This window comes from Calidris pugnax, unplaced genomic scaffold (genome assembly GCF_001431845.1).
Source record: "Calidris pugnax isolate Ruff unplaced genomic scaffold, ASM143184v1 scaffold39, whole genome shotgun sequence".
NCBI classification, from domain to species: Eukaryota; Metazoa; Chordata; class Aves; order Charadriiformes; family Scolopacidae; genus Calidris; species Calidris pugnax.
In genome coordinates this window covers 8415484-8441286 of record NW_015090828.1, presented here as the reverse complement: position 1 = coordinate 8441286, position 25803 = coordinate 8415484, and the positions used below count along the sequence as shown (strand labels likewise).

At 49.1% G+C, this 25803-nt stretch overlaps 1 protein-coding gene across 1 annotated transcript in view; it reads right to left on the bottom strand.

Annotated features, from left to right (window-relative positions):
• The window catches only part of LOC106887075 (hexokinase-1), a 47240-nt gene extending 22588 nt beyond the window's left edge, over positions 1-24652 (bottom strand). Inside the window, exons 1-8 of the mRNA XM_014940429.1 lie at positions 24512-24652; positions 15780-15942; positions 10959-11107; positions 4979-5098; positions 2454-2549; positions 1172-1271; positions 896-1079; positions 556-711 (exon numbers count right to left, since the gene is read on the bottom strand). Of these exons, the coding sequence (XP_014795915.1) occupies positions 556-711; positions 896-1079; positions 1172-1271; positions 2454-2549; positions 4979-5098; positions 10959-11107; positions 15780-15942; positions 24512-24574 (1031 nt within the window). The 5' untranslated portion in view covers positions 24575-24652. The remainder of the gene's footprint in view (positions 1-555; positions 712-895; positions 1080-1171; positions 1272-2453; positions 2550-4978; positions 5099-10958; positions 11108-15779; positions 15943-24511) is intronic.
• Between the last annotated feature and the right edge of the window lie 1151 nt (positions 24653-25803).

The following is a 25803-nucleotide window of genomic DNA, read 5'->3' as shown; positions in this document are numbered from 1 at the left end:
GAGTGACTACAGTACAAACTATCCCAGTGATGTGAATTTTAAAAACTCACAGGGGGAAGAGCCAGCGAGTACCCACCAAAGGGGGTGATGACAGGGTAAGAAACCAGCTGGCGCATAGCTCGGAGGTCGCCGTGCAGCAGCCGGCCCTGCCTACGAGACTGAATGCTCTGCCTTGTCACGCTTGTTTTCCTCCTGCCCAGCCATCCCGGGGATACAGCAAGGAGCCACACAAGCATTTGCTGGGAGGCACCGAGCCAATTCCCTCCTGTGCTTAGCTGCAGGGCAGCAGCTTCTGAGTTTCTGCAAGGAGGGCGAGAGGTAGCAGAGACTGGTAGGCTTTCACAGGTCCTCCCAACACAGAAAAAAAGGAAGAAATCTTGGGTAGCAGGGGACAGGCTGTCTGCTGAGGGTCCCCACATGCTGGTTGTGCACCTGCTGGAGAATGGGTCCACCCCCAGTGCAGCACATCTCCCCAGAAAGCAGACAGAGATGCTGGAAAATTAACATTCAGAGTCACTGTGAACCCCAGGGGAGTGAAGGAGGAGAGGTACTCACTTTTCTATGGCAGAAACATGCTTCGTCTCAAACTTCCCTTTGGTGAGAAGCTCAGGGGTGATTCTCCCCTCAAAGAGCAGCCCCTCCTTGGCCATCTTCACCAGGATAAGCCTCACCAGCTCCCCCATGTACATCCCACTGACCATCTTCTCGAACCTGCAGAAGAGGACAGCAGCGGTCACCCAGCTGTGCCACTGCACCACCTGGCCCAGCCTGCAGTTTGCCTCACCACGGGCAAAGCTGAGCTTTCTCGAACTGCTCAACTCATAACACAAGTGGAAAAGGGAACACCGAGAAGAAAAGAAAAGCAGCAGAGCTCACAAATAACTGCCTCACTCACAGCTGCTTCCCAGGATTAAGGGATCCCCGGTCAATCTCTCGATCAAACTCGGTCCTGATGTCTTCCAGTGAGCCATCATCTCCAAAGGCCCCCCACTCTGTGTTAATGCACATCCTGCCCTCGTCCCCTTCCACCAGGTCGATGTGTCTCATCTCCTCCATGTAGCAGGCGTTGGTGCCAGTGCCTTTAGGGAAAGGACATCATGAAGCACTAACCAAAACAGGCCAGGCAAAGGGAGAAAAGCCACAAGCGTGCTGCAGCAGCAATGTGAGTTACCAATGATCAAGCCAACTTCGCAACGCTGGTCATCAAAACCACAGGTCATCATCGTCCCAACGGTGTCGTTTACAACGGCCATGATATCTGCATCGTAGTCCTGATGGAGGAACAAAACGTCACTTGGACCATATGGTTTCTCTGGTGTTTGCTTATACCAGCTGATTTCACAAGGAACAGGAGACAAGTAATTTGTCTGAATACCACAGCTCATCCTTTTAAATATAACCATTCCCTCCACCAGTTCCCCATCCCACATAGCCAGAAGACAATGAGAGCAGACTAATGCACCAGGCAAACAATAAAACAGCAGTAGCGTAATTCCAGAGAGCAAAGACCTGCTCTCACATAAGCACACCCTCAGGCAGGAAAGAAGAGGGCTATACATGAGGGAGGGAAGAACTCTACAGCTAAATGTCATGGAGCAATTTGATGCAGTTGCTTGAGGAGTCAATCTAGAAAATACTCCCAAGTTACACAGTTCTCACAGAATTTACTTAAAACTTCCAGGAGCTTTATTTCAAGTGAAGTTTTTAATACAAAAATATAAGCAAAGAATGCAATTAAATAAGATACCCAAATGACATGCACTTATTCCTTTCCAGCTTCTCCAGAGTGTTATTCTACCTGATATCAAGCGTGCTGACAGCAAGTGACTACGGCAATGTTTTTCAGTGACAGTAAAATTCAGGTTTGCTTAAGAGCCCACATAGACCAAAAACTGCCCAAATAGACCAAATATTGCCCAGTTTCCAATGAATTTGGATGCTGGGTAAACAACACAGCACCTGGCTGCAAGCATTACGCAAACCCAAATTCGTTCCGTCTCACAGTCAGTGCCTTTTTATTTGTTGAAATCAGCAACCTGGTCACCTTCACCCTCTACAAAATCAGCAGTGAGAAACTCACTGAGCCCGAAATCCCCCTTCTCTCCTGCTCTCTTCCTTCTCCTGTTTCCAGCCCAAAAGCTGCGGCAACGACACACAGCCCTTTCTCTGGTTTTGGAGAGTGATAAAATCGCTGAGGGTTGCCAGCGACACACCACAACACAGTAACTCAGTTTTGGGCTACGAGGAAAATCACAGCTTCCACACGGCAGCTCTGACATCGCTCCCATTTTCCCAGCAAAAGGCCAAATCGTGCATCTTCAGGCAAGAAAGCAGAGCCACGCCATCCCTCAGAGCACACGCTCCAGTCAGTGACGGGAAGGGCGGTCCCCGACAAAGAAAAGCCAGTTTTCTGCTCTGACACAGAGTTTAAAAAAGAATGAAGTGCAAGTTACCCCACGTTTCTTGATGGCCCTGTTAAGCAGCCTCACGACGTCTGCCCCCTCCACTCCGCTTGCTTTGAAGCGCTTCGTCCAGGTTATCAGAATACCCTGATAAAACAAGAGAGCAAAAGTCAACAGGATGCCACCATAACACACAAACAGACTTTTTTTTTTTTGCTTAAAAACAAGATTTTATATGTCAAATGCACCTTCAGGTCTCTTTTCTTGTATGAACTAACAACCCAGCCCGAGACAATTGGCGCTCTCTGATTCTCATCACAGTCAGCTGAAAGACGGGACATTGTTTTCCCTTCCCTTGTTAGAAAATGGTTTGTTGGCATTTTGCATTTTCAGCCCACTCTTCTCCCTGTTACTCCTCGACAGTTTTTCTTGGAAAACCATTTAATCCTTTTGGGCCATGGAAATTGACTGCTTTCAGAAAAAGCTGACTGCGCGGGACTGACTAAAGAGCAGGGATGTGATGTTTGTGCGCCCAGGACTCGGCTGCAGCGGGGACCAGACAGCTACACACTTGCTGCCCGGGCTCATTTTACTGTGGGATCGTGTTTATGGGTTGAGGCAAATGGAAATAACTGAAAATGTAGCAATATATGTTCCCAACTCACAGCATGGATAAAAGAAGGAAATCCCAGTGTTGAATTTTCCCTGCAAACTGTCATAAAGAGCCTGCAAATCCCTCAAGACGATGACTACATCCAATTTTTTTCTGATTTTAGCTAATGCCTAGCTGATTCAGAGCATTTGGTATGTAAGTCTAATGCCTAGCTGATTCAGAGCATTTGGTAAGTAAGTAAATAATTATAAAAAAAAAAGAAAAGCGCATTGACAGTAGTCAACAGGAAAGATGACTCAAATCAGCTCAGCTTTTCATACCCATCCCAATATTCACATCTATCACAACAGGAGTCCAAGAAGCTAAAAACCAGAAAGGCTGAAGCCTACAGGCACAAGCAGCCATTACCCAGATGTATGTTTGTCTGTATCTCAGCTTAAAAATCACCCACACGTCTTGTGCAGGCTCACCCTCCCAACTGCAAACAGCATTTAGCCCCAAAGCCACAGGGGACAGGGGGATTAGGGCAGCTCTTTCCAGACAAAAGGTATTCCTACCACTAAATCACAAAAACTCAGTTTGCCTAAGTTTTGCCCCTGCGCCATCCTTGTTAGCATCATTTTGAAACCCAGCAAAGCCCTGTGCTGCTGCGCAGGAAAACCACGGGCAAAGCCCACTCTGCAGGCACAGCTTTAATGGTCACTCTCAGAGAAATCAGGGAGCACCCTGCCTCCTCCTGCTCACCAAGCTTGAGAAACCAGCAGCATCATTTTGAAACCCAGCAAAGCCCTGTGCTGCTGCGCAGGAAAACCACGGGCAAAGCCCACTCTGCAGACACAGCTTTAATGGTCACTCTCAGAGAAATCAGGGAGCACCCAGCCTCCTCCTGCTCACCAAGCGTGAGAAACCAGCACAAAGGCAAGCACAGCCTCACAGCAGCAACAATCCAGGAACAAATCTCGCCCACAGAATCCAGAAAAACCTATTTTTCCAATGCCCAAAACATCACAAAACCTCTCGGAAAGAGAGAGTCCACTCCGCCACTGCTCATCCTCGAGTCTCTACAGGTGTCCCCAGCCCTGTCCCACATGCTACCTGCCTGACCAGACTGGAGAGCTGCACCAAAATCAACTCATCTCTTCTGATCGGATGCAGGAAAAGGCAGCACTCTGCTCTTAGTGACATTCAGACCCCAAGTTAGGGAGCACCCTTGGTTCTCAGCTCCAAAAGTAGGAAATGTAATAAAAACCATACCTCAGCTGGCCCTCCTCAGCACCAGCACCTGGGGAGCTGTTGGACCAGACTAACCTAGAGACCTGCAAGCTGGAAAAGCAGGTCGTGCTTTAACAGCCTTTTGTGCGGATTTAACTTTCCTGCATTAATTTGCTACTCCATTGCCATAGCAACGCTGGACCAGGAGGCTGCTGAGTCATTTGTGATATCATGAGCAAAAAAGAAGGGAAACATCATAGCATCCTTGCCACGGGGATCTCATCAGTCGCTTCACACAGCGCAGGTTATTTCCATCCCTTTTTTAAAGCACGTCGCTTCCCAGTGCCAGGGGAGGGCTCAGCACTGCTCGGGGGGAACACCCTGGTCTGCACTGGGGCCTGTGCACTTGGGGAGTTCAGCAAAATCTGAGCAAACGCTGCTGGGGCTGGGTCCTTCCCAGTTGTGCCCCATCAGGAGGTGAAAAAGGCTGCAGGGAAGGCAAGCAACCATAATACTGAGGAGCCAAGGCAGAGGCAGAAGGAACCATCAGCTGCCTCTTCATCATCTGTTAAATCAGATCTTCCAGACAGAAACATAAACACAAAGCGAAGTCTGACAGTGAAATAAAAAAAAAAAAACCAACCCTCATTTATCCCAAAAATGAGACCTGTCTGGAACACTGCTTTCGTAGCAGCGTCTTAATAACACGGTAGCTCTTCTGCACATTAAGAAAATTGTGAAATCTTCTTACCTCATCCAGCTTGGATTGTCGACAGGGGAAAGAAAACGTAAACCCTACTGGCAATTTCTTGTCTTTGATTTGTTGTTTCTCCATAAAGTCTCCCAGGCACTCAGCAACATGATCAAAAAGCTGCAAGAAAATGAAGAGTATAAAACTACAATTAGAGATACAGTTTCAGGGGGGATAATATTTCAAGCTGCACATGAAGACTGTACTGGGTGAGGGGTAAGATCTGCTCAAAATTTTTAAAGATATACAAGTGACATAGCTATGAAAATGCTCTCAGGTAGTGTATATTAATACATTAATAATTAATAGATTATGAAATGCATTGTCCTTTTAGATGCCCAATTCTGCGTGGCATCCTTTACACCCATTCAAAAATGCTTTTTCCTGAAACAAGCGGCGTGTGGCTCTCCAGCCTGCCATAACCCTGCTACTTAACATTTGATGAGAACAACAATGTTTCTTTAACCTTTCCACAACAGGAAGGAGCATCTCAAAAGAACATTTGGGATCCAGTCCCACATGAGTTTGAGCACTTCTACAGCTACGCAGAGAAGATCAACATCTGCTTCACTCAAGCATTCCTGCGACCAAAGAAGCACTTTGCAGAAGCAACCCAAAATAAACTGTTCCTAAAACACACAAGCAAACAAAAAGGAAACCCAGGGGATTTGTCTAAATCACAGAATCACATGGGGTTGGAAGGGACCTCTGGAGATCATCTAGTCCAACCCCCTGCCAGAGCAGGTCCACCCAGAGCAGGTTGCACAGGAACGTGTCCAAGTGGGACTTGAATGTCTCCAGAGAAGGAGACTCCACCACCTCTCTGGGCAGCCTCTTCCAGGGCTCTGCCACCCTCAAAGTGAAGAAGTTCCTCCTCATGTTTAGATGGAACTTCTTATGTTCAAGTTTGTGCCCGTTCCCTCTTGTCCTGTCCCTGGGCACCACTGAAAAAAGACTGGCCCCATCCTCCTGACACCCGACCTTTAAGTATTTAGAGGAGTTGATCAGATCCCCCCTCAGCCTTCTCTTCTCCAGACTAAAAAGACCCAAGTCCCTCAGCCTTTCCTCCTAAGAGAGATGCTCCAGGCCCCTCATCATCTCTGTAGCCCTCTGCTGTCCCCTCTCCAGCAGTTCCCTGTCCTTCTGGAACTGGGGAGCCCAGCCAGGCACACCAGGGAGCATGGGGACACGAAGGCATGGGATGTCTTGCCCATCCAAGCTATTTGGAATAGATCAGGTAGATCACAACACTCGCAGCCAAGATCAAGCCCTGCCAATTGAAGCAACAAAACCACACGGTTGTACCTAGCAGTACCAAAAAGCTAGAGGTGCCTTCAACTGACCCCTACCAGAAATGGATGTCAAACCTATTAACAAGTCACCACCTGCCCCAGAAGACAGTTGTGCTTCACATTTTAACTCCCTAAAAAAAAAAAAAAAAAAAAAAAAAAAATTACAGTAGATCTGTGCCTCTGTTCACAGAATCACAGAATCAACATGGTTGGAAGGGACCTCTGAGATCATCCAGTCCAACCTTAAAAAAATAAAAACACAACAGGGTTTAATATTTTTCCTAGAACTTTTTTTTTTTTTTTTTTTTTTTTTTTTTTTTTTTTTTTTTTTTTTTAAAAAAAAAAAAAAAAAAAAAAAAAAAATCCCTATCTGCAGCATTGGTGGGACGATGCCCGTAAGATAGGGGATAATAGGGAATATAAAGGTATAAATAGGGAGTATAAAACTGCCCATAAGATTGGGGATACTAGGGAGTACAAACGATACCTGTTGGTTGCAATTAGCCTGTGCAGCCCTATTAAGAACAATTTGTAGAGTCTCAGAGAGACAGGAAAGCACAGCAGACAGGCTGGAGCAATTACAAAAAACGCAGAGCAGTATTTTGCTGTTTGAAGCAGATTGAGCAGTGGTATCTGGAATGTTATAAATACAATAGAACACCTTAAACTCACTCCTAGAACGGGGTCAGATTTGATTAAGCAGAAGTACGTTGGTTTCCCAGGGAAATTGTTGCCATTGATTGTCCTGGGCAAATCAAGGACATTTCACAGAGCGCAGGCAGCGAAACGGCACGGGAAAGCAACTAATGCTGCTGCACTTCAAAGTATCCTGCTAAATGTTAAAGGAGATACCCCTCAATGCTAAATACTCAATCCCACTAAACCTTCGGCTGCTCCCATGATTACAAACGACAACCAACCTCAAACCCCTCAGAGATTCGGAGGGCAGGAGGCAGAAATACTGACTGTGGATGTTGCTACAAAAGAACCGTGACTGCCTAGAGAAAGAGACGAGACCTGCTTTCTGTGTCCCACTGCAGAAGATCCCCGGGCATTCCCAACAGGCTCTGGAAAGCCTCTGTGAGCTATCGGGGCACACTTGCTGCGAGCAATGCACGCCATGAGGCACGGGGGCTCCGGGCTGGCGCTGGGACACACGAGCGGAACCCATCCCACAAACACAGTTAACTATTAGCCACCTTCTCAACACCACGGCAGCAGTGTCCGGGCACTGAGGCATGGTCTGGCTGTGCTACTGTCTTTAATAAAGCACAGAGGGAAGGCACTGCTCAACAGGATTTTAAAAAATAAAATATAAATGAAAAAAAAATAAAGGGAGGAGGCATTTAATTTTGCTACCATTGATGGTCGTAAGATTTTGCCTAAGGACACTTGAGGAATGTGCCTGTGCCCAGGTTAACATCCAAACCTCACAAATGCCAAATAATTCAGACAGGACAGTAGGGGCATGAGGATTTCATTAAAGCAGGGCAGGCAGATTGAGGGAAAAATTCAAAATTGCCATCCACCCACAGGTGGGGAACAGCGCAAGCCCAATACTTAATCAGATGTCAAAGAGATGGACAGAGTGAACACCGCAGCCAAGAGGAGAAGATCAGTCAGATCCTACACCTTTATGGACCTGAAGCGGTACAACCACGAGATGCTGAGCAATACGATATCAGGCTCCATTACTTCCTCTGGCCATGAGGCTGCCTGCTCAGGTTGGGCTCCAAGGACTCTCCACAAGGATGCATTTGGCTGGCAGCCAGCAGACTTTGGCAAGCAACTGCAGATCTGAGCTCAGCCCCAAAGCCCCTGAATGGGGAAGACTTAGGGAGCATGGAAACCACAGCTTCGGATCGGGAGAAGAGCCACAAATCTGTAACCTATCTCCACCGGCAGCAGAACACAAAAAGCAACACCAAAACCAAGCCTCCGGCACGCTCCCATTCCCTGAGTCCGCAGGGAAGACAGGCTTCTTACAAATTGTAGATCTGCTGTTACACTGATGAAGTCAATGAGAGCTTTGCCCTTGACTTTGCCATGGAACCGTCTCTGACTGGCAGAGCTGTCAGCCCGTGCCTGGCAGATGGGCAAAAATAGAAGTTTGAATGCAGTGAAGTAGAAAATATCAAAACGAACCGTTCCAGCGAGGCATGAAGCCACAAAGCACAATCCCTCCAATAAGCTGATTATATATTAGGCTTTAAGAGTATAACTCACTGAAGTTAATGACACAGCTTGCTGAAAAACATATTAGTAGCCCGCCCCATGCCGGCAGCTCAGTCCAAGCATTCCACTAATCTGGCTCAGAGATTTCAGAGAACCTCCACCATATACATCACTCCTAAGCACCAAATCATCACCTGCCCGTGCACCTCCCGGGCATCCCCCTTGCTTCCCTGTGAAGTTCCCACAGCAAGTGTTTTAGTCATGGCTGGATAACGTCATGGGGCAACTTCGAACCCAGATGCAATTCTGATGATGCTTCCAGTTCTCCTCTTCTTTTCCTGGTACTTAAATACCCAAAGCAACCAGCCCCAGGGACAGCAGCGGAAGCCTGGCTTGCTTCTCTTTCAGTTTAAAAGCCATGACAAAGCCTGCCAGTCTGAGCTCCATCCTCCTGGTTCCCGACAGCCAAATGGCCTCTGGATACATAAAAATTAAAACGAAAACACCACAAAGCCCTGGAAAGCATGCAGACCTGATGTCTCTTCTCCTGGCTTCTCCCTATCACCCTCACCCTTTCTCCATCAAGTCTCACCTTAAGTCAGCCTGCCTTGCCTCCACGGAACACAGACACAGCCCTACTGCTTGTGGGTCTCCAGCTCCTGACACCCCTCGATGGACACGCAACCCCCAGCTCCAACCCAGCCTCCAGGGCAGCCCACCCCGACCCGCCTGCCTCCCTCCACCAGCAGGAGCTCAGCCCCCCTCCAAAACCATTCCGCATGAAAGCCATCGCATGCCCTTTTGGCCAGACATAGTAATGGTGTTGGGAAAAGTCTTTATAAGAAGGTATTTTATTGCTGTGGTTCAGCTATCACAGCAACGCTCGTATCAGTGCTACTTACAAGTCACAATCACACAATCACAGAATGGTTTGGGTTGGAATGGACCTTAAAGACCATGGACTTCCAACCCTCCTGCCCTGGGCAGGGACACCTCCCACCAGACCAGGTTGCTCCAAGCCCCATCCAGCCTGGCCTTGAACCCCTCCAGGGATGGGGCAGCCACAGCTTCTCTGGGCAACCCGTTCCAGTGTCTCACCACCCTCACAGCAAAGAATTTCTTCCTCATGTCTAACCTAAATCTCCCCTCTTTGAGTTTAAAACTACTAGCCCTCCTACTATCTCTACATTCCCTGATAAAGAGTCCCTTCCCATCTCTCCTGTAGCCCCATGAGGGACACGAAGAGGCTCTAAGGTCTCCCTGGAGCCTTCTCTTCTCCAGGCTGAACAACCCCAACTCTCAAGCCTGTCTTCATAGGAGAGGTGCCCTTACAGTCACTATTGCATAAGAATGCAGCAGCAGTTAGTAGATACATACATTAAGGGTATCTTAAGCAGTTAGTAGATACATACATTAAGGGTACTACAGAAAATTAAGGTGACTACAGAAAATACCTTAGGGGTAGAAATGCTGTTTGTACAGTTTTTCTTTTATTCCTCTTTTGTTTAGTCTTCTGAAACAAGTTATGAGTTTCCTGCAGGTCTCTTACACTGCTAAACAGCACCTCCTCCTCATAAAAAGTGTAAAAAACTTGCTTTTTCCAGCAATGACAATTACCTGGTTTGTTTTACACTGACATGGAGACAAATCGGCCAGTAAAACATTCATTGTAATCCACTTCATGATCACGAAAGGAAAATAAATTCTTCCAAAGAACCCTATTTGAAATCCAAGCAAATAAATCGAAACTCTTGGAACACAGAAGCTAAAAAAAAATCCCTATCATTTATTCAGCAAAAAATTAAGTTGAAGTTGTGCCAAAACGGTCTGTCAGCTTCCTGTAATTTTTCTAATGTACTTGAACTTTTCACAAATGCTGAGTTGCTCAGACTGCCAGAGCAGATATGTGGCTGTCATGGGTCTTTCTATCCCTCATCTAACACTACAATTGCAGGGTTGGCCATGCTCGTTGCTTACAAAGACTAAGCTGTTTTCCTGCTCTCTGCTCCTATCCGTGGAAAGCAACTTTACTATAGAAGTCAGAATTTTTACTTCTAGGCCATTTTTTCCCCTGAGTCAGCCAAAAGCATCCCACACAATGACAGCAGATTTGCAGCACTCATCTATGGTCTATTACACTACTTGTGAGGGTGGCAGAGCCCTGGAAGAGGCTGCCCAGGGATGTGGTGGAGTCTCCTTCTCTGGAGACATTCAAACCCACCTGAACACGTTCCTGTGCAACCAGCTCTGGGTGGACCTGCTTTGACAGGGGGTTGGACTAGATGATCTCCAGAGGTGCCTTCCAACCCCATATCATCCTGTGATTCTGTAATACTTATTACAGAATGAAATTAAATACTTATTTTCACTATCAACAAAGAGCTGCCGTCGAGTCCGTGCACACCGTAGGTGCAACTCTTAAGATGCTAAGTTCATTCTTGTGGTGTTTTTCTAAAAGGGTAGCATGAAAGCAGCCAATCTATAGAGAGACATCCTAAGGAAGAGGTGCTTACCCGTGTTCCACTGCCGTGCATGATATCCTCAGGTGTATTATAAATTTCACTCTCCATTTGTACCGTCTGCTTTTTTTCATGCGACACCTTCACCCGGAGAATTCGGAAATAGGAACCGCCAAGATCCAGTGCAATAAAATCTCCTTTCTCTATGTGGAAAATAAGAACACAAGCAATTAAAGACTGTACACAACACAAATCTGGGAAACACCAAGCTCTGCTCAGTATAACGCATCAGCAGATGCCCAGTGCCTACAGCAAGGAAGCTGTAGCCGCAGGGCACCCATGTGAAGCATCAGCCTGATTCCCTACAATTTAACGTGAAGTTGGTGCAATGGCAACGCCAGCCACCATACCTAAAAAAAAAATATGGACTAAGAGTGGACAGTCTGTATCCAGACAGAGCAAAGATCTCAGGAGAAAGCCAAAAAGATGCTGGAAACAGAGACAGCACAACCAAGGGATGTCAGACCACCAACGAGCAGTCTTTTGCTGTAAATAAACCTGTGTCACTTCGGCAATTAACAGAGAGTGTGGCTGGACGGTGCACTACCCTAAAATCAACAAGTTACACACATTATTCCACCCCCTAAAACTAAGACTCATGGCAAACTGCAGTCAGAAAAGAGAACTCAGAGAAACAACAGCGAAAAATCAGGAGGTGGCCCTGCAGTGCTGCAGGAGTTATTCAGAAGTTGTCACCCCTTGCACGGGGCTCCTCAATCACTCCCAGGGAGCCAGGGAAAGAGTGAAGATACCTCCATCTCCCCCTGCGGTGGAGGGAGATTTGGATTTCAAAGCCAAATCCACTACCTCCCCACCTCCACAGACTTCAAGGTGCAAGTCAGGCACCGGGGACGTGTGCGGTGGCTCTCTGAGGAGTGACACTTCCAGCACTCCCTGGAGAGCAAGGCAAATATATTTGACAGGTCGGCTTGTGCTATCTCTCCTTATCAAAGAGGGAGCAAACAAAGACTGGGATCGTCATAGTCTGCAGAAAGATAACGTTCAGGGAAGCAGCACGCACAGTCTCGGCTGCAGTTAAATCACCAAAGCTCTTTGCCAGCATCCCTGCCTGTGCATGGCATCCCTGGGCTCACCGAGGCTGCTGAGAGGGTGGTGAAGCAGAGGCACATGGCCCTTCCTCATCCCTGTTTTCTCATCGATTTGTACTTCTCTGCAGTGCCAGAAGTGCCCCAGGCCCCGGTGGGATGAGCTGTCTCCCCCCAGTCCTGTACCATCAATGCATATTGCCCTGCCCATCCTGCGCCACTCTTTGGTCTCTCTTCTTTCTGCCTTCCAAGTTTAAACTGTGACTTTGGGAAGACTGTTCCCAACATCACCGTTTTTCCATTTCTATCTAAATCCAGTGTGGAAAGACCTCTAGCAGTTGAGAAGACCTCAAACTTCAACTCAGCTCTCAGAGCCTTGTGGCCCCACGCTGTCATCAAAATATCAGGTATGCAATTTTTCCACGAGGATTTCCAGACCCGGACTTGCCTCTGAGATTATCCTATCCAATCTCAGACCAAAACTCCTGAAGTCTGGGGCTTAAATTAGAGCTGCACCTCATCAGCCCCTGCATCTCCAGGAGCCCCATCCTGCTCAGCAAAGGTGATGAGCTGGATGCTCGGGGCATCCCTCCAGGCAGGACCAGCCTGAGAGGCAAAGACACTGCAAAAGCCCTGATGGTTTTCCAAGTTTGCAGCGTAATACAGCAACAAAACACTGTCACGTGAGAAACCACAAAGAACAATAAGCTCCATACAGAAAAACATAGCAAAACGACAGTGGGAGCCCCACAACTAACACCCCCCCTGATTTCAGTGCATGGCAACGTGACTTTTCCTTCTTGCTTCCCTACCTCCTCCTGAGCAGCGTGGCTTTAACCATCACTTTGCTCCAGTATGAACAAAAACCATGAACATACCCAAACTGTAACTGCAATTCCCAATTATCGGGTTCAGCATAACAAATTCTGTAACTCACAACCTCCTTCACCACCACAAGACCAGAAGCAATACATTTACCGCAAGTGTCTCATTAAGCCAAATGCCCGAAAAAGCTTTACTGTATGAGCATCACTTGTCAAACGCAAGCCATTACCTCCAATAAATAACAGAAAAATCAACACTGGGCCAGATGGTCCTTTTTCAAGCCTAAACGCACCTTGGTACATACCTCAAACAAACACCACACTTCAGAAATACCTTCCCTGGCAGTAATTACTGTGTTTGATTTTCAACACCATTAAGCTCTTCGCAAGATAATATTTATTAAGGACCATCCTTTCCACTTAAAGAGAAGAACAAACTCTGAATTAGAATGTAAAGCTTTCTGTGTGCAAAGTAGCCGTTTTCTTTCAGTGTACTCCAGGAATTTAACCAAGCAGGAGCACTTAATCTATGCTTTATAACACCAAGATGCAGTCAAACCTGCTGTAAATTGATTTAGGAAGTTGCTTTGAAAGCATTTTGAATTAGCTCGAGATACAGTTCTGGGCACTCTGGATAAAAAAACTTCGTAGCTTTCGTAAATTTAGCAACTCTGAAAGAAGCAAAAAAAACCCTGCTAACAGCAACAACTCCAGAGTCTCCCAAATTATTACTCAGAAACTCCTTGTTAATAAAGTACACAAACACAGGTCTGAAACTAAACAACAGTGTTTTCCTGAATAGTCAGCTCTCATAATAATAACCAGACTCAGAGGAAAGAGCTTACAAGGCAGTAATTAGAGAGGGGCGAGAGAAAAGGGCAGGCTTTCAGCCTCTGGCTTTTACGGAGGGACAGCTGAAGGCAGAGAATTGCCATCGGCTCGGGAGCCAAACCCCTATTTTGGACACAGGGACACATCTGGAAGGGCCTCCCCAGAGCCTTTTGGTGACGGCCAAGCCAGAGGTGGCAGGGACAGGCAGGTGAGTCAGGGACAAAATTGCCATCACCCCCACCCCCAGCAAATACCGCTCACAAACTGGGGCCAGAACGTGCCTTTCCTGGGCAAAACGATGGCAGGGCTGTGCCTGCATTCCTCACAGACAGACAGACACTTTGCAAGGCAGGTGTGGGGATTATTATTGTGTTATACAGGAATTGTCTGGGGCAAAATCCTGGAGCATCCAGGCTGCCAAGATGCTGCCCACAGTGTGCCCGTCCCGGGGAGGCTGGCAGGAGCCCCATGGGCACAGGACCAAGAACACAGCACCTCGTGCACAACACAACACACAGGGTTGGGTTGGTTTTTATTTATTTTTAAGTAGGTGTGTAATACATGATCCGAAATGAATGCCTTGACAAACCAGGCAGGCGTAGGCTCTGAGCAGCGCTACCCACTGCTCTCAGCAAGCTCTCCCACCTCTCCCCAGCCAGATCCCCTTCTGCATCCCCCCCTCCAAGTTTGTGCCACGGAACAAATCTGCACCATTATTTGCCTGGCTGCAAGCAGCTCAGATTTGCAGACCTGCAGCGCCTGCCAGGGACAGGTCTGCACTCAAACACATGGGAAGGAGAAAATGGGGGTTTCAAATTCAGTAAAAAATGCCGGGGGTTCCACGCAAAAACTCTCCAGTCACCTCACCTGGAAACCCTTAGAGCCCCTCACCCAACAGCTTCTGGCTTTTTCAACAGGCTGTGAATTCCAACACAACATTTCAAGGTAACAGCCAATAGCTTTAAATTAAGGGAAACACAGGATTCAAGCTGCTTCTCCAGTTGTTTTTTTTTTTAAGACAGAGAATCCTGTTTCAACTAAAAAGCTTAAGGTGGCAGAAAGCAACAGCAAAGCAGAAATATCAAAGATTTCCACCTGCCAGACAGCGCCAAGTAACACAAAGCACCAGGATGCATGTTCTTTCACCCAACACATTCATAAAGTCATAGAATCATATGGGGCTGGAAGGGACCTCTGGAGAAAATTCTTGATTTTAACTCAAAAAAAGCATCAAAACAGATAACCGCATTCTGCAGTTCCTGCACCTGTGCAATTTCTACACACAGGGACATGATTTGTGTCTGTAGGCACCAACAACTTATGCTACCCAAGAAGGAAATCCAGTGTTACCACTAAATAATAAACACTATTATATACTGTTTATAAATACATATCTATACTCTGTATTTATTTTTTTATAAACACTGCAGTAAGTAATAAGGGGCAACCTTGATCTCAGATAGCAACACAACACCTTTTTGGTATCTGGTAGCTCTCCGTGCCACTTTTATCACGTACAGTGAGCACAGAAAAACCAAGTCCTGCATCTGGGTGGAAAAAGCTGAATAAACCAGAGCAGCATCTTCAGAGCCACACACCGCAGCCCCCTCGAGTCCTGCGAGTTTGCCCTAAGGCAGTCTGCAAGAGGGAGCTACGAAAAGCAAAACGAATGCCAGGAAACTCCAATTCAGCATATAAGGTTCACACTTCCACTGGGGGGAAAAAAATAAGGAGATGTTGAGTCAAACGGCAAATGACTAAAAGCCACCGTGTTTGCCAACACTCTGGAACACCTGAGTGTGAACTGCATAAATCAAAAACATCTTCCTCTGTGAAGTATTGACGGTTGGCAGACAAATCTCAGCGTAAATGTATTGACTGTTAGTGGGCTGATGGCTAGGAAGGGCTCTTCCGTTGGCATCAAAGTGGGCTTGACACAGGAAACACAAAATCCTCCAGCATCTGTGGGAACAGACCTGCGCACAGAGGGGAGGCTGTCTTCAAAATGTTCTCTGGGCTTGCCAGAAAGCAAAATGCTCTTGTTCTTGGTGCATTTATAACAGGTTTCCCACGAAGCACACCGTGTTTAATAGGGAAAATACTCAGCTCCTTACCTGAACCGTCAGGAATGGACCTCACAAACGTGGGAAGCATCTTCACTGTAGCTGTTGGGTTAAAATCTCTGGAGAGGCCGTTCTTCATCTCTCTCCTGAAGCGAGCCATGATGTCTATCAGCGTTTCGTCAGAGAGCCGCATGGCGTACAGGTATTTATCGATCTGGGGAAAAAGACAAACACCGCCACGGGGTGAAAGACTGCCCTGAGATGCCCAAATGGGGCTACAGCTCTTTCATTCCAAGAATAGCACATATCCCCAGCTTCTCCCCCGGGCTCTGGACAAGCTGACAACAGAGCCACACACTTGGTGTCTTGTCTTTTGACTCAAAATCAAGGAAAACGTGGCAAGTGAGCTGAAGCCCACCCCATCCTACTGCCTTCCCAAGTCCCACATCACTCTGCCTCCTCTTTTCACAGAATCACAGAATGATGTGGGGTTGGAAGGGACCTCTGGAGATCATCTAGTCCAAGCCCCTGCCAAAGCAGGTCCACCCAGAGCAGGTTGCACAGGAACGTGTCCAGGCAGAGTTTGAATGTCTCCAGAGACGGAGACTCCACCACCTCCCTGGGCAGGCTCTCCCATGGCTCTGCCACCCTCACAGTGAAGAAGTTCCTCCTCATGTTTAGATGGAACTTCTTACGTTCATGTTTGTCCCCGTTACCTCTTGTCCTGTCACTGGGCACCACTGTGACAAAACTTTTTTCCACCCAAACCAGCTTGCCCACAGCATCTCACTGCTATCTCCAGCCGTTGCCCCACTTCTCAGCTCTCCTGACAGTCCATGAGCTGAACAGCTGAAGGCAAAAATCCCTCTTTTGGCACCTTGTCCTCACTGGGGTAATGTGGGTGTTGCTGCAGTCCACAGAGGTGCCTTGTATTTAAAGCCTTTCATTGTGGAGGACTTGCCACAGTGATTTTGGGGCTATACCCCAGGCTGAGATAGGATTTCCGTGTAGCAGACCATGTTCCCTATCCCACTCCAAAGCTATCACAGCCAGAAGGCCAGGAGAGGCAGAACTTGGCTGTGGACAGGTAGTGTCTTCCTCCTCAAGGTACAACATCCAATAAAAAGCTGTTGACTTCTCCCCTGTGCCTTCCTTCCCAAGACAGGAACCTTCTTTACCTTCCTGGAAAAAGGAGGCAGTTCCAGTTTTCCACTAGTACTGCTTTCTGTAATATTATACCCATCTTCAGCATCAGGAAGAGTGAGGGATACTTTGATGCCTCAAAAATACAACTTGGCCTTGGGGAGTTCTTGCTAAACGCACATGTCCCACCCCTTTTACCTCAGCTGCCAGTCTGTTCTTGCCTTGCTTCATTATCTGCCTTGGAAATTTGGTTCTGCAAACAGCCTCAGACTGAAGCCACACCTTTGGGATCACTTTTGCTTCCAGCTTAGCAGGACCAGGAAAATAACACCCTGCAAAAACTCAGTCCCCGGCAAAACTGGAAAAGCCACCTCCTTTTACACCCTAGGCCACCACCTCTGTGCCAAGGCCACCCGTGTTTCCTTTGCTTCTCTGGAAGCCTTGAGAGCAACTCATCTCTGAGCTGGCGTTATGTCCTAACAGGACCAATGTCCCAACGAAACACCCCATGTGGGACGTGTGTGTGTTTGCCTGCCCTCCGTAGACCGGGGACTTTGAGACAGGAAGCCGTGAATAATGTCATTCTCAAAGGAAATGCAGACAATCAAAATGCAATTAAACCCTAAACTGACTGTAAAACCAGCGCCGACGTTAACTGCTCCTGCAGAAAGTCCTCCTGCCGGCACGTAGCCGAGGTCTGCACCAAAGATAGCGTATCGTCCCCAGCCAGGCGCCCTCCCGCCGTGACCAAGCATTTACGGAGAGAAGGGAGGAAGGCACAGATGGAGTGTGGCTACCCAGCCTGAGCCTGGGCCACCGGGCTGGGGACCGGGCAAGCCCGAACTGTGGGGGCCACCACCAGGAGCTGCACAAGCTGGGAAGCGTTCGGTGCCAGTAGTGGGAAAGGAAGAGCAAAAGAGTCATCAGATAGACGCTAAGGGCAACAGTATGAAATGACACCACACGTTTGCTCCACAGGCCGGTGAAGGGATGGTGCAGGCATGCAATCGAACAGGAGAAGAGCTGAGCCCAGGTTCTCCGTGCCACCATCCAGCGTGACCTGGACAGGCTGGAGAGCTGGGCAGAGAAGAACCTCATGAGGTTCAACAAGGGCAAATGTAGGGTCCTGCACCTGGGGAGAAAGAACCCCAGGCACCAATACAGATTGGGGGTGGATCTTCTGGAAAGCACTGCTGAGGAGAAGGATCTGGGGGTCCTGGTGGATAGTAAACTCTCCATGAGCCAGCAATGTGCCCTTGTGGCCAAGAGGGCCAGTGGGATCCTGGGCTGAGTAGGGAAGAGTGTGGCCAGCAGATTGAGGGACATCGTTCTCCCCCTCTGCTCTGCACTGGTGGGGCCACAACTGGAATCCTGTGTCCAGTTCTGGGTTCCCCAGTTCAAGAGGGACAGGGAACTGCTGGAGAGAGTCCAGCCTGGGGCATCAAAGATGATGGAGGGATTGGAGCATCTCCTGGATGAGGAAAGGCTGAGAGAGCTGGGACTCTTTAGCCTGGAGAAGGCTGAGGGGAGACCTTATTAATGCTGACAAGTATCTAAAGGGTGGGTTGAAGGATGATGGAGCCGGACTCTTTTCAGCGGTTCCCAGTGACAGGACAAGGGGCAACGGGCACAAGCTGGAACATGGGAAGTTCCACTCAAATCTGAGGAAGAACTTCTTTGGGGTGAGGGTGGCAGAGCCCTGGAAGAGGCTGCCCAGGGAGGGTGTGGAGTCCCCTTCTCTGGAGATCTTCAAGACCCCCCTGGATGCTCCTGAGTGATGTGCTCTGGGCAACCCTGCTTTGGCAGGGGAGTGGGACTAGAAGGTCTCTAGAAGGTCCCTTCCAACTCTGACAATTCCGTGATTCCGTGACTCTGCAACAGAGGCCAAATGCAAGACCCCAGGGCAGCATCCCCACATCCCAGATGTGGCCTGTGTCTCCCCGACAGGTTTCCAGTGACAACCACAGCCAGCCACTGGTGTCATGCACCAAAAACCTAGAACTAAAACCTGGATGGGATGCACCCTTCTCTGCAGCCCCAGGCGCTGTGGGGATGGATGCAGAGGCTGGTGTCAGGCTGAGCACAAAGGTCTGTCCTCCACAGCAAACCCTGCCATATTTATGGTGGGGTTTTTTTTTAGCAGAGAGCGTCAAGCCAATGATGTCAGAGCATGAAGTTATTCCCTTTTAAAGGCTGGGGGGATCCCTCTTATTAAGGCTGAGCTTTCAGCAGCCCACACTGCCGCTCAGATTCCCCAAATCCCCCAGTGAAAGCTACACTAACACATCATTCACACAGTCAGACTTTCCCTGGGCGATTAAAATACCCCTCTGCAAAGCCCCTCCACCACATCCTCCTCCCAAAAACAGGGCTGAAAGATTAACACACACGCCCCTCCCCCCCCAAAAAAGCAGCCCTGTTGCGACCGCAGGTTTGGCGTTTGCAGTGTCAGGACCAGACGAGCCCGTTCTCCCCATCTCTGCCCCTGTTCATGGAGGGAGAAGGGGGAGGGAGGGCTCTTTTTGCTCCCGTGAAAAACCAATGAGCGCCGGGCAGCGCCCTTACATAATTGTGCTGGACCCTCCTGCACGCAGGGAGCATCGCATCGCGTCGCAGAGCATCATCACGTTGAGGCCATCTTCAGCGCTGAGACTCATGGGGCAGAGGGGGAGAAATAATGTAGTTATTTGGACTGCTTTGTCCAGGAAAGACTTAGAGGCTTATCTTTTTTCCTTTTTTTTCCCCCCTCTTTTCATTCTTCTTTGTGTGTAATCTCACATGGAAACTCTTTTCAGAATGATACTTCCTCTAATTTAGTAGGTCATTTTTCTGAGGGTCACTCTAGTAGTCTTCCTGTAGTAGCCAAAATGACAATCCCGTTGCTCCCTAGGTTCAGATGTTCTAGGAAAAAACAAATAATGCAAGAGGCATTACATGGATGTAATTGCATTATGAATGTAGCAGGAGCTTTTAATGCCTTGCATACAAATCCTCTAAACTTCAGAACACTGTTCTGAAGAGGGGAGACCTTGAAATTATCCTGGCTACTGGTTTTCTGCATCCCAGGCTTTCTCTTTTCTAATGTGTTCGTGGGAGAACAAGGAAATTTTACTAGTAGTTTTTCCAGACAGTGACTATTTCTGAGTAAATTCTTTTGTGTTTGAAAACATTTGCAGAGATTTTGACTTTGGGACTGGATTATTATTATTATATGGATAATGTGGGTTAATTGAACCACAATGAAGGTAATAGCGGTGAGGAGCGAGTCTATCTGGAACGTTCACAGTAGCCTACTTAACATCTGCAATTGTGTGCAGATTTGATTCCTCCAATAGAAAAGATGAACTAAAAAGTTCTGAAAGGGGGCTTGAAGGCTGTAACTTCTACCTGACTCCAGAGTCAACCATTTACCTTTTCTTTTCTTTAGATTTAGAAGAAATGTACTTTTTAATTTAAAAAAAAAAATTGCTCTTTTTTTTTCCCCCCCCTCCTTTTTCTCCCAGGCAGGAAAATGGTGAGGCGTTCTGGCAGTGCAGCTCTAAGGGAAAAAGCCCTGCTCTCCTGCACTGACAGCACAGGCAGCACTCCGAGGGAAAACCCTCAGCAAATAGCCATAAATAACTCAGGGTTGGAGCGGGGAGGAGAGAGCTGGTGGCTGGATTACAGGATGGAGGTTTAATAACTCCCTGCAATAAAAGCCGATCAGAAAGCAAATCTCAGCCTCATCAGAAGGGAAGCAGCTGAGGGACCAGCAGGGACAGAGATGGGAGAAGACCCAACGAGGGTCCTGTGGCTGCAGCCCCGTAGGAGATGGGTGCCAGCCATTCCCGGGGGAGGATGGAGAGCAGGAGCAATTTCAGGCAGGCAGTGATGTGGGCACGGAGCAGAAAACGCTCCTTTATTTAGCTGCCATCTCACAGCCACCCCCTCAGGAAGGGCACCTTCCCAGAGTGCCACTATAGCAGCCCGACAAGAGGCTCCATCGCTTTTCCTTTCTTACTTTTTTCTTAAAAAAATAAAAATAAATAAAAATACCAGCCAGCCAGAATCTGTGAGCAATTCTTTAAAAATAGGATTTCATAATCCAAGCCACATGCACCTCATTTTTCTTGGCTACGTAGGAAAGACTCTTTTTGTCCTCGGGGGAAAAGAAGTTTCTAAAATTCCAGCAACTGCAGCAGCCTCCACGGGAAGTTGTGAATAATTCTAAGTGCATAATGAAACAGGCAGCACTAAGGGCCATTCCTTAAACACACGCCTCATTCCCCGGGACACTGACAACAGCCGGTGGTATCCAAGAACAGAGCACTCCCACAACAAATCTCAGAAATCATTACCACCTATTTGACTGACACAGCCTTTGCACGAAAAACCCTTCAGCATGTAAACATTTTTTCTGCAGAGCTAATCATATGCTCCATCCTCCCTTCAGCATCAGGAAGATCCATCAGGAGCCAAGGCGCGTTAAAACAAGTACTTTAGACATGCTGAAACTGTTTGTGCTTACTGATGATTTATCAGATTGGTTCCTTAAAAGCCTTTAAACTAGCAGGTCACCACTACAGGCCCTTTTTTTTTTTTTATGCCAGTTGCTACATTTTACACCCTATTCCATCACATTCTTCTCAAGGTTAAAAGACATTTAAAAGTCACCCCTGGATCACAAGATTATTATTTTTTTCCTTCTTTTGTCAGGTAATATGACAAAAAAAGGTATTGTTCCTCTGACAGGCAGAAACTGGGCAACACCTAGAGGCTCCCTTGGCTGGGGCCAGCTCCTGCAGGTACAAACCTGTTGGCAACAGAAGGTATTCCAAGGCGGTTTGACAAAAGCTCCCCTTTACAAAAGCAGAGGCGCCAGGGACACCCGGTGACATCTCGCATCCCCAAGGATGGGAGTCAGCCTTTTAGAGAAATCAGGGGCTCCATTTTCAGGTTGTGCAAAATCCTGGATGCTGAGCACCCGCTGCTGGCCCTGGAGCACCACAAATATCCCAGGAACAGGCGTTTTCCAAAACACCTGGATAATTTATCCCGTTTAGAGTAAAACCACGGGCGTATTGACATGGCAGAGGGCATTGTATGTGGCTGGCTTGCTTCTGTACAGTAGGGTCACGTGAGAGTGCACGTACATGTGGTTTCAGGGGAAAATGCCCCATGAAAAATCGCAGGGGCTGCAGAGCTGCCAGCCTGCAGTGAACAACCCACACCTTCCACACTACACATCCACCCTGCCTGTGCCCCCTCTTTGCCACCACTCATCCCAAAAAACTGTTCCAGAAACTGTAAATTTGGAAAGAAAAAAAAAAATTACTCTCAAACTTAAGGGTGTATATAAAATCCAGCAAAAGCAGTAGGAAAGCACTAGTTCTTAAACTCAAGGTACCCTGAGGGCCTGAACCCACCAGTCCCATCTGTGCCCCTCGGCAGGGCTCCAGCCGTAGAAAGGCAGCGCCGAGCATCAGTGCCACGTTAAGGATGGGAACCCCAAAAAAGAAGGAAACAGGGTCACAGGGCAAGAAGGACATTCAGCCTCAGGGCAGTGGAGATCTGGTAACAAATCCATTCCCAAATTCACCCCATTGGCACTTTTAACCCTTTCCCACCCTTCCTGTGACCCACAGTAGCATCCTCAAGGTGACCCGCCACCTGTGCCACCAAATGCTGAGCCCATCGCCACCATGGACCACCAAGGCAGCGGAGCAGCCACCATGGCTAGGAGCCCTGAAGGGCAGGGTGGCAAGCTGGGGCAACGCCTTGGCCAGCAGCCCCCCAGCAGCCCCCCCCCGGCCACAAGCACGTACCAGCAGCAAGTGCTGCTTTTCCGGAAGCAGAGAGGAGAGGGAGGGACCTGCAACGAAGCCATGCCGGCACGTATTCCCCTAAGCGGCGTGCCGAGATGGGGCACAGACCCCCTTCACCCCACGGGGAACCAGGGAGGGGAGCCCAGTGGCCGTGGGGCAGCAGAGCAGTGGGGCAGAGCCTCTGGCTGCCGCAGAAACCCCCCCCTCCCTCCAGGACAGCCAAGGGCGAGGGGGCTCAACATCCGTTCCAAAAAGGACATAAACAGGAAAAAGATGTCTTACATCCTCCCAAACCAGTAGCCTGCTTTTTTTTTAAAAAAAATTGGATATTTCTTTTTAAATTTATTTTATTTTTCAGACAAAACCCACAGGAATGGCTTTACAACTCCCTGACCAAACGATTTCCCGTGCCATCAGACAATAGCAGCCTCATGGTGCCAAACCAGCCTGTAATAAATAATCACACACACACCCCCCGAAAAACACCCCCCAGGTTTTCCCCCCGTGTTCCCCCCGCGCCGTCCCCACGCAGCCCTGCTCCTCGGCCGCCGCACACCCTTCTGCTTATCTGGGGTTTCTAAATATAACAGGAGGCCCAGGCAGCCAGGGAAGGCCTTACCCAGGCATGTCTGCCTGGTGCCAGCAGCAGCACCCACAGATCCCCCAGGAAAAAAGGAAAATAAGGAGCCTGGGGAAAAGGGGGAGAGCCCCGTAGGGGGGCCAGGAGATGAACGGGGCTGCAAGGCTGTGCCCAGCCTTCTCTCCTGGAGAGAACCACCGGGTGGAAAAAGCAAAAGACCTAAACCACAGAAGGAGACGTGGAAAATCTACGTGGTGCCGTGTCGGGAAAGGAGCAGGCGCAGGAGAGCGGGTCTTGAGCGGAGCAGGATGGGTCACCCACACACAGGAGCTGAGATGTCCCCAGGGAACAGCCCAAAGGGAAGAGGTGCTCTTCTCCCACCGGGACAAGTCCCCAAACCCCTACAAATCAGCCCTCCTAATGCTGTCGCTGAGGCTTCCCAAAAAATATTTTGGGGATGCCTTCAGGCGGCACTCAGCCCTGTGCCGAGGCGGGGTGAGTGGCAGGGGGGGAAGGCTCTGCCTCCTGACCTCAGCCCAGCCGGGTGGTATTTGCAATTATCCTCCCCATTTGTGGCCCCACATCCCTCGCCCCAGGCTCCCGACTCCCCACAGCTCTGGGATAACGCTGGGCCAGGACCCGACTGCCATGTTTGTATTTATCCTGTGCTCTCCCTCCCGGTGGAGAATCCCAGGGCTGTACCAACCACGGGGCAGCAGTCGCCTAACGCTAAAGGAGGAGAAAAGCAGCTCGCAGAAATACTTCTTCTTTTCAAGCACAACTGCCAGCCACTTCCTGCATGACACACAACTCGCCAACAACCCGCTCTCCGGCTTCCTCACCCCCATGCTGGGGGTGACAGATGCCCACAGGCACCCTGGGGAAGAAGGGGAAGTCCCCTACCCCAAGGATGCTGGAAAAGCCTGAAAGGCTCATCGCCACCATCACCAACCCCCCTGACAGCCAAAGCCCCAGGATACGCCGCCCCAAAATCCTTGGCCGAGCTGGGCTCCAGCGGCGAGCATCACCCGCACCCAACCCCAGCTCCGCTCCCCACCGGGGGTGCTTTGAGGGGATTGACTTAAAAAAAGGGATTTATTCATTCCCCTGTCTCCCACGGCAGGGTGGCTATGGGGACAAAGCAATAAAAGCAGCGACGGGGAGGGGGGGGGGTAAAAAAAAAAATTAAAAAAAATATATAAAAAAAAATCAAGCAGCGGTCTGGTAGCTCTCCGTCGTGGGGGGGTTTAATCTACCTTTTTGACCTGGTCCTCCTTCAGCTCCGTGAAGTAGTAGGCCAGGAGCTGGGCGGCGATCATCCTGCCGGCTGCAGCGGGCGGCTCCGCGCACGCAGCGATGCGGCGCCCGGGGATGGCCGCGCCGCCACCCAGCGCCTCCCCTTCCTCCTCCTCCTCCTCCTCCGGGCCGGCCCCGGCCCCGCCCGCAGCACCGATCCCCCCCGTCCCGACCGGGACGTGGCGGTAGGGAACCCCCTTTGGGGTTGTTTCTGGCAGTCACAGCGCGGAGGAGGAAGAGGAGGAGGAGGAAGAGGGGGCAATGCTTTGCCGTACCCCAAAGGGTCTCGGTGCCTTGGGGACAGACTGCTGAAAGGCTTTCTGCCCCTGCGGTATGGGAAGAGCAACCCAAACCAAAAAAAAACCTAAACAAACCAACTGGAAAAAAACAAACCTCTAAACCAAAGGTGTTTTCAGAGGAGCCTCTTCGCTCAAATCTCCAAGAAAATAGCAAAACTGCAGAAACCTCCCCCAACGCCCAGTATCCCCCACCGAGATGTGATGCCTCCTCTGGAGCCAGCCTACCAGGATGACTTGCAGGGGCACCCTGGAAGGTGGATAATTGCTTCAACTCTTGTACTTTTGGGGGATCTTACGTTCATATTCCCTCAGCAAAGCCCCCATATCAACCACACTGACAGACGGGACCTCCCCTCCGCATCTGTGCTGCCCATTGGTTTTGGCACATCGGGGTGCATTCCCCAGCACCCCAAGAGGGCATCCAGCAGTGCGAAGCCTCCGAGGGCCCCATGCCCACATAAGCAGAGGTGCAATGCCCCTCTGAAAGCCAAAGGCCAAGCGAAGATGCCGAGGTGAGGGATGCCAGCAGCCCCCAAGGCTGTTGCCCATGCCCTCGCCCCTCGGCAGGGACAGGAACCCATACCCATGCAAACAGCAGTGATGCTGGAGGCGTGATTTGCATAGAGATTGTCTACCAAAGTCCAAGTGATTAAAAACCTGTTTCTTGAGTTTCCGGCTTCCCTTTCAGTGCTACTTTAATTAAAGTGGTTGCACCGGCCAAAATCGGGAGCTGCTCTGGCAGAACACGTCCTCCTTTAGACTGCCCTAATCACTGCAGGCAGGGTGGGCAGGATTTCCTCCCCCACCTCACCCTCTTTACCTTTCAGCTCGTTCCGAGTGAGATTTTCATCAAGTCTGATGAAAATTCCCTGATCTGCATCTGTTACTCCTGCTCGTTTGTTTGGTAAGCTAACGAGCAAACGTGCCTTCCCCAGCACATTAGCATTGCCCTG